Raw genomic sequence first — 8,652 nt, 5'->3', positions numbered from 1 at the left:
TTAAATTGAGTTTATCTTAATTCTAATTTTTTTATATTTTTTATATTCGCTTTATGGTCAATGTTTATAATTGTAATTTATTGACATAAAATGTATTAATTTTGTAATTTATAAACTAAATCTTTTTATATATATATATTTTTGGTATTCTTCATGTTCGTCTATGTTCAAGGTTGCCCCTCCCAACAATGTTGTTTTTAAGGTTCGAACAGTGAATGTACCTAAGAGGAGGTGATCAAATTACTCTCTTTACTATTAAATGGATCAATTTGGCCATTATACTATTAAAAGGGATCAAATAAGGCCAAATTGGAATAAAGTTAGCGTTTACTATTTAACAAAATATCATTTACTATTTAACAGAGTTAATATTTTTAAAGTTTTTATTATTTTGTAAATGAAATATTTTATTTAGAATTAAACTAAAATTAAAAATAATAATTATCAAGACATTTTTTATATTCTATTACAATTTAAATTTATTTAATTTTTTTTAATAATATAAACTAAATTATTCTAATCCACTTCCCACGCACTTTAACCTAAAAATTTAACTATTAAATATATATCTTTAATATTTTAAATAGAATATTAAAAATTTCGACCCGATCCAGATATGGATGCTTCTCCTTCAGAGCATTTGTCATTGCTTTTATTTTCCTCCTAAAAACGATCTTCCCAACACCACTATCAGTTCTTTTCTGCCACTCCAATTCCATCATATTCAATCTTTCAGTTTTATTTTACTTTTTTTTTAAAGTTTAAATAAAAATAAAGCTAATAATAACTAATACTTGATAAATAATTCTGACCCAAAAATCCAGAACTTCATACTGTAACCATTATCTTCAACCTTCTTTTTTCAAAAAAAAAAAAAAAAACTCAAGCTTTTCTCATTTTAGTAGTTATTTTCTGAGAGACGTTAGCTTTCATGGATGAAATATACGGATTCTACTCCATGGGAGATCAGTACGTTGACAACGCCTTGATGTCACCGGAGAACATGATCTTTCCTTCTGATTACCAACCTCGGCTTTGTTCTTCCGATCGGGTTCCGGCGTTTGGATCCGACGAGTTAATCTCTGTCGCCTCCGCCATCTCCGAAGCCGCTTACGTCACCCCTCAAATTCAAGGAGAAGTGGACATTTCAAACGTGATCAAAGCCAAAATCGCTTCTCACCCTTATTATCCTAGTTTGCTTGAAGCTTATATTGATTGCCAGAAGGTGAAACCAACTAGAATTACGAAAAGGGTGTTACTATTATCATTATTATTTTTTGCTATTTCTGGTGCAAACAATACACTTAAAGCTGCAGGTTTTTTAAAAGTATTTCAATCGTCTTTTCCTCTTTTTTTTCCCCACTTTAGCTTCATTAAATATGATGTTGTATAACATTACTGTTAATGTGTGCAGGAACTTCAAGGGTAAGATTTAGTACAGTGGCTTTGTTAGTTGTATTTTAAGTTTCCGCCATTAATGAGGGTTTACGAAAGATTTTAGTCTCGAAATAGTTCGCACTTCCTACTGTTTTCTTCTTCAATTTCAAGTCAAGATTCAACCTTTTTCTTACTCTTGAAGAAACTTTCGTACTCGATCAAATCCCATAATTTTATCTGGAATATATCATCAAATAGGGCGTGTGCAATTTGTTGGGACTTTGGTTGAGTACTGTTCTAAGCTCTTTGTACCTTTCTCTTTCTATTTTAGGTCGGAGCTCCTCCGGAGATAGCGAGGATATTAGACGAAATTCTGATGGAGACCGATGTTAACAAGCGGGATATCCTGCCAACCTGCTTGGGAGCCGATCCTGAGCTCGACGAGTTCATGGTTTCTCTTTGCTCGCTTTGAAGCTTACTTTGGTTTTCGATTTTCATACCATATATATATATGTGTGTGTATATATGTATGATGGTCTGGGGTTTAATTTGTTTAGGAAACTTACTGCGATATGTTGGTGAAATACAAGTCTGATATTTCAAGGCCTTTTGATGAAGCGACCACTTTTCTAAACAAGATCGAGATGCAGCTTCGAAATCTCTGCACGGGTGCCTCCATTACAGGCCCTTCTGGTCAGTATCCTTGCCCTCACTAGTCAGAGTGTTTCTTTTGGATTAATTTAATATTTGGGTTCTTGGTTTTTGTGCTTTTCTCAAATCTTCTTCTATTTCTTTTTCCATGCTCTCATTATCTGCTCCAGCTACGGTAAAAAATTTACCCCCAAACGAGCTGAATAAGCTCTATTTTATTCTTTAAACCTCGCATGAGTCCCAGCAACTGGCAGGCAAAACTTGGGATTTGTAGGTTCTTGGTGCATGATAATATGGATTATGGAACCCTCAAGATGGCGGTAACCATTCTTTTCCTGGTCATCATCATTCTTAGACCTCCTCTATCATTTTCTGCTAAAGAACTCATTAATGGAGGGCAATAATAGTACTCGAAAAATAGATCTTTCTAGTATTTCAATAATGATGGTATCACTAGCAGACAACGCAAGAAACCCTAAAGATAATATAGACCCTTTGTCCTTGTTTAGTCACCATTCCCGTCTTAAGTTCTCCATAGTTAGGGTGGAATTGAGATTGGTCACCTTTCTCCAATTCCATCACTGTCAATGACATCAGGGGCTTGCATTTGCTGATTATCATCTTTGTTTGTTAGTTCATTTCTTTCACATTTTTGTGTTAGTTTCATTATTATTATTTCTCATTTGCTGTTTGTCAGAGAAAAATGAAAGCCTGAAAGTAAACATCTTTTTTGGGTTTTTTGAGACTCTGAATTGACGTTTCAGAGCTCAGTGATTGCCATGCGAAATAGTTGCGTGTTTGATTCTCACCAGTGCCTTCAACTATTTCTTTTGCAATGCCTTAGTTGATGCAAAAACCTAAGCCTAGGGCTAGTTGTTTGAGTTGATTGAACGTTCGGATTATGTACTTCGACCCCTCTAACATGTTTAAAGCTTTAAAAATAAGGAACGTGCGTCTGGAGACATCCGTACTCACATTTGAGGCTGTGTACTATAGATATAGCATGCTCATTAAACCTTATTTTTTGGACACTAATGAGCTTATTTTCATCTGGCTGATAATTGTTTCATATTCCTTTGAAACTGCATGTATGGTTTGGTTTAGAAGTAAAGACTGGTAGATTGAATTTTTTTTTTTAATATACAATTCTTACTACTACTCATACCCCTCAAACCCTTAAATCAGACAATAAAACGCATTTTACCGCAATTGAAATCATGTTCTCCTAGTTGCTGCAACGGTAGCTCAGCTCAGTTGGCACTACTAGGGTGACTATCAAATGCACACCCTTTTGAAGTTTGATGCGGTCTACTTAAACAAGAAGTCCATTATAATAAAAAAAAAAAAAAGAGAACAAAAAAGGCCATGAGGTCCTATTAAAATATGTGGAAATAATGGTACTATTAAAAAGAGGCCTAGAGGTCCATTACCAAACGAATTCATACTTTTTTTAAGCCAAGCTTAAATAATTTGTGATTACAACTATTTTATTTACACCTTAAAAAGATAAGAAAGGCCTCGATTCATACCTCATGCTTATTGTTTTGTAGTTATTACATCTTAAACGTGATTGCATGAGTCGACCATATTAAATTCTGCTGAGATTTTAAAAAAATCTGAGTTCATGGCTTCTCTCCTTTTGTCACTTTTCTGGTCGCTTCATTGTGTAGTGTGGAAATAATGTGCACCGTTGTTACATGAACTGAAAACAGGGTGTTGGATCTAAATAAGCTATGTTTTTTACTGTTTTTCTTATTAATTTTGTTGATCCCAATTTCGTGCTATCTAGTTTATCCGGTTTTTGAAAGCGAGTGTCTTATATAGGTATATGTCCTGCACAGGTAAGCTCAATTTTTTGAAGTTTTTATCATGTATTTTGAGGATTATATTTCGTACTCATGTTTGATTGTGTCAGGTAGATATTTTAGGGAAAATAAAGAATCTGGATAACATAGAAGGCCACTAGGGATAGTTTATTAAGCATACAAAAGAGGTTTTGGTCTAGCAGTACCGTAGTAGTAATCTAAAATTATATGCGTCTTTTTGTTACATATTTTTTGAAGTTATGAAGATCTATACATGCCTTAATTAGAATTGTATGGTATTGGATTGGCCGATATGTTAGTGTGTTTGAACAAATCTCAAGGTTGAACATGAGTATTTATATTCAAGTATGTGCTGAATATGGGTACTTTAGGGAGAATGACTGGTTCGGATAACATATGTTTCCTTCTCTACAAAAGAGGCTTATGCAATTGGCATGCCTATAGCAGCCTTAGAGTTCAGACTTGAGAAAGTAATGACTGCATTCTGGTTTGTCGATAGTTTTCAACTATGGTGTTCTATACAATTTACTCATCTATGGGTAACTGGAAAAGAAAGAAGCTATTTTCGCTGCACATGCAACCATTGTAGTCTTTTATAGAGACCCGCATGGATTTTGTTAGAACCAATTTGCAGGCTCCTTAAGAGTTGTAAAACCTCATGTTTAACCATTTGTTTTCTGCATGTGGTATTAATTATCATCAAATCGTGTTTCCCTTATTGGATTATCTTCCAACTTCCGCAGGTGAACGGTGTTCGGTTTTATTTGAATCAACAGAATAATCATCTGAACCGACCATATTAAGATAGTTCACCTTTTCCTTGCGGAATTTTCTGTAGTATATCTAGAGAAGCGCCTGTGTTGTACGCTTTTTGATGGACGTTTGTTCTTCCTATGGATGTTTTAGTTCTAAACATAATTCTGATGGTGAGGCTCAAAATTTTTATATGAAACATAATCTAGGTTTTTCCTTCGCACATTGTTCACACGATGCTGTCTTAGTTTCGGTCCTTTTGTTTTAGGTTGGAGTACTAGTGTGAAGTATATTTAGACATGAGCTAAGGTTTGTTGTTTTTTTTTTTATATATATATTTGAATAACATGGGACATTTTTAGAAAATAACATGTCCTATTTCTGTTCTATAATGCGGTTCATAGTTCATACTGCACATAGCTGATGATTAAAAAGAAAAAAGCTATCACTGTCATTTGATTTAGTCTTGAATGTTAGGAGTAGATAATAGATATTTATTATTCGAATATTTATCACAGTTTTCTGGGGCCATCAAATATTGATCACAGTTGAATATTTTTATAGATAGGGATTAGAAATGGAGTAATACTGGTATTGAATGCTAGAATCGGAGAGGCCTTCGGATCCCAGTATAATAAAAAATAATAAAATCAGGTGGTTAGGAAGTTATCACATGGACACCCGCAGATTTCGCTGTGGATCCATCAGAATCAGACAAAATCATTCAATTCTTCAACACTCTTTCTCTCTGGTCTTCCTTCTCTGGTACCCATGCTGCACCTTCCATTGGGTGGGTTCCGATGTCTCGGCCTTTTTTAATGTACACCACACGTGTAAGTATCTCCCTCAGACCAGGCCTCCTACGCCGGCCCCATCTATGTTGCTTCGGCTCATACCCAAAACAATTCCCGTGTTTTCTTTTTCTAATAATCCCCCAGATAATTGAATTGATTCATTTATCTATTTTTCGAAAGATTTTCTAATATTTTGAACTTTTTTGTTAATTAAATATGAACTAATTCACAAAAAGTATTTTATATTATAAATAGATAAAAGATGGTATTTGATTTGATTAAAACATTCGGCCGGAATTGGATCATTTTTTTCCCTCTCCACGCACTTCAATGAGCCACGGATGGGGCCATTTCTAGGACGACATAAAGGGCGTAGGCTTCCTTCTTTTTTCATTTTTTTAGGGGGTGGTGGGGTTGTGTAGTCTCATTCTCTCTCTGGGTGATGGTGATGGTGATGGTGATGCCTGTACTGTCATTTCGACTCGGACTGTCGGACTCAGTGTGAGTGGCAGTAGACATGACCAGACACTGAGTTCTTTTTTATTTGCCCAAATGATCATGTCTTTGCCTTTCGGTTTTGATGTTGACGTTATCTTATGTTGGAAAATGGTCCGTTGCTGACTGAGATCTCACCCTTTTAACTGCCTAGTTAATGAGGATAGTAGTTGTAGATAGTGTAAACTTAGATGTTCCACTAGAATATTTAAATAAAATACTATATATTAAACATCAAGTGCGCTGCCAATTCATTGGATAATTATAAAAATGTTTTTATTTTATAAAATAAATTTTATTATTTGAAAAAGTTCTTTTTAAATATTTTTACATAGAAAAAAAAAATCATAAGCTTTGAATTCAAGTTTCTATTGTTTTCAGTATTTGTATTATACTATTCAATCAAAGTTATATATTGATTTTGTATAATATATTTATTACATAATCATCATAATTTTGCTATAATTTAAAATGATTATATTTATAGCAGATTTTGAGTGGAGTGCTTGATGTTAATATTTCATATCTTTATTATTTGAATTCGTTTTTTTTATAATAATAACTTTAGATATTTGACTTTCGTTTTTTTTATAATAATAACTTTAGATATTTGACTTTGCAATCTAAGTCTAAAATTTAGATTCAAATTCAGTCAAAATCTTTTTGGGTTGTTTAGATTTTGATATTTAGATAATTTTTTTTGGCCAAAAGATACTTAGATAATTGTGATGTTATTGAATTCATATGGTTATACTTAATTTTAATGTGAATAATAAAATAAGTCAAGTCTTAAAAGTAGTTATGTGAATTTTAGAATTTGAACATAAGATTAATGCTAGAAATGAATGTATGAGAGATGTACCATTGCAAAGTTTTTTGTTTCTTTTCAAAATGGATCACGAGCTGTGCTGCAATGCTGAAACTGGCTGTTTTGGGTGTTTGGTTTGCTTCTTTTCTTTTGTCCTCGGAACGGCTAGCCAAGAAATAAATAGTGCTTCTGGAATGTTGCTTATACGTTTAGCCCTTTCACACAATCATTTCTTGAGTTTTTGGACAATGTATGTTTGGATTTTGTTGGACCAGATATTTATTTTTCTTGAAGCGTCCTTACTGAATGCGTATTGGGACGCAAGTATATGGTACTTTAAGGAGATTCTTGATTCATGGGAAAATGTAAAAGAAATTGAACATATCCGAGTCCGAGCATTATATTTTAGGAATGTGACTGATGACTGAAATTGTGTTCCTCCTATGCGTGTGTGTTTTCATTCTTGGTGTTCCTGGGCAGATGAAGGCGGTGAATCATCGGAGGGAGATGTTAGTGTTGGGGAGGATGATGTGGAAGAACTGCAGCCAAGAAGCAAAGACATAGGTCTCAAAGATCTTCTGCTTCATAGATTTGGCAATCATATTACCACCTTGAAGCTGGAGTTCTCAAAGAAGAAGAAGAAAGGAAAACTTCCGAAAGAAGCAAGGCAAATATTGTTAGAGTGGTGGAATGTTCACAGCAAATGGCCGTATCCGACGGTAACTTCTTACTTCCCCCAGCTTGATTTTGTGTTTGAACTGTCCCGGTTCATCCCCACGATTTTGTGGGAAAATAAGTTAAGGGCAATTGTTTACATTACGAAGTCGTATTCAATCCTTTGTTAGCGCGTATGAATGGTTCTTTGCTCAATACTGCTGTTACTTTGTTGGTGGTTGAAGGAAGGTGATAAGATGGCATTGGCTGAAACGACGGGACTGGACCCGAAGCAAATCAACAACTGGTTTATAAACCAAAGAAAGCGCCATTGGAAACCATCTGAAACCTTCCAAATGGACGAACTGTCTGGACGATTCTTTATAGATCAGGAGTGATGACCATATTATACACTCCCAATATGTATATCAACAGTATCTAGTTCTTGTTTTAAATTAGCTTTGTTACGTATATTTTGACATTCTGGGATTTAATTATGCTTATATGACGGGGACGGCAATGGAGCGGGATGTTTAAAAACATCCATTTACATAAATGTTTCTAGATTGGCTTAATGTATCATTTGGTACTTAAACTTAAAACTTGGCATTTCTTTTCTTTTTCTTTTTTTCTTTTAATTTGGTACCTCTAAACTTTTTTTTGCCTAATTTGGCACCTGAACTTGGCATTTTTTTCTAATTTAGTATTTAAACTCTTTTGGGGCTTAATTTAGTATTTGAATTTGACATTTTTTTTCTAATTTGGTACCTAAGCTTGTTTTAGGTTCAATTTGGTACCTACAAATTACACAAAATACTAGTAGTGTTAAATTTTATTTTGTTATGCTACAAAAATATTGTCAATATTAGAGAAAATTTATGTTAAAAGAATGGGTATAAAGCTATGTTTAATGAATTAATATTAAATAAAAAAAAGAGTTTTAAAAATTCAAATTAAAAGAAAATTATAGTAATTGAACATATAAAATAAAAAAATATCATATCATTTATTATTATTTTTGCTACCTCAAAAAATAACATTGTTAGCATATTGGAGTAATTTGTAAAATGTTTGACAAGTTTAAGTACTAAATCGAAAAAAAAATAGATATCAAATTAAGAAAAAGAGTCAAATTTAGGTACCAAATTAAATCCCAAAAAATATTATGTATCAACTTAAGAAAAAAAAACGTCAACTTTAAATACTAAATTAAGAAAAAAAATGTCAAATTTGAGTACCAAATTAGATAAAAAAAAATTTAAGTACCAAATTAAGAAAAAAATAACAAATTCAA

At 33.1% G+C, this 8,652-nt stretch overlaps 1 protein-coding gene across 1 annotated transcript; it reads left to right on the top strand.

Moving 5' to 3' along the window:
- Positions 1-624: 624 nt before the first annotated feature.
- LOC107903840 (homeobox protein knotted-1-like 6) lies at positions 625-7,914 on the top strand. Its single transcript, XM_041092896.1, has 5 exons — positions 625-1,225; positions 1,709-1,828; positions 1,935-2,070; positions 7,185-7,423; positions 7,604-7,914. Exons 1-5 carry the CDS (start codon positions 932-934, stop codon positions 7,754-7,756), a joined length of 942 nt encoding a protein of 313 aa, XP_040948830.1. The 5' UTR covers positions 625-931; the 3' UTR covers positions 7,757-7,914.
- Positions 7,915-8,652: the final 738 nt, after the last annotated feature.

Source organism: Gossypium hirsutum, chromosome D05 (assembly GCF_007990345.1).
Source record: "Gossypium hirsutum isolate 1008001.06 chromosome D05, Gossypium_hirsutum_v2.1, whole genome shotgun sequence".
Lineage (NCBI taxonomy): Eukaryota > Viridiplantae > Streptophyta > Magnoliopsida > Malvales > Malvaceae > Gossypium > Gossypium hirsutum.
Note: the sequence above shows the minus strand (reverse complement) of the source record. Positions and strands in the feature narration are given on the sequence as shown.

Bases quoted from the DNA above. Each gene is read 5' to 3' on its own strand.
- LOC107903840 (XM_041092896.1), top strand. From the start codon at position 932: ATGGATGAAATATACGGATTCTACTCCATGGGAGATCAGTACGTTGAC. The intron at 1,226-1,708 runs GTGAAACCAACT...TTTCTATTTTAG, and splicing joins CTTATATTGATTGCCAGAAG to GTCGGAGCTCCTCCGGAGAT. The intron at 2,071-7,184 runs GTCAGTATCCTT...GTTCCTGGGCAG, and splicing joins CTCCATTACAGGCCCTTCTG to ATGAAGGCGGTGAATCATCG.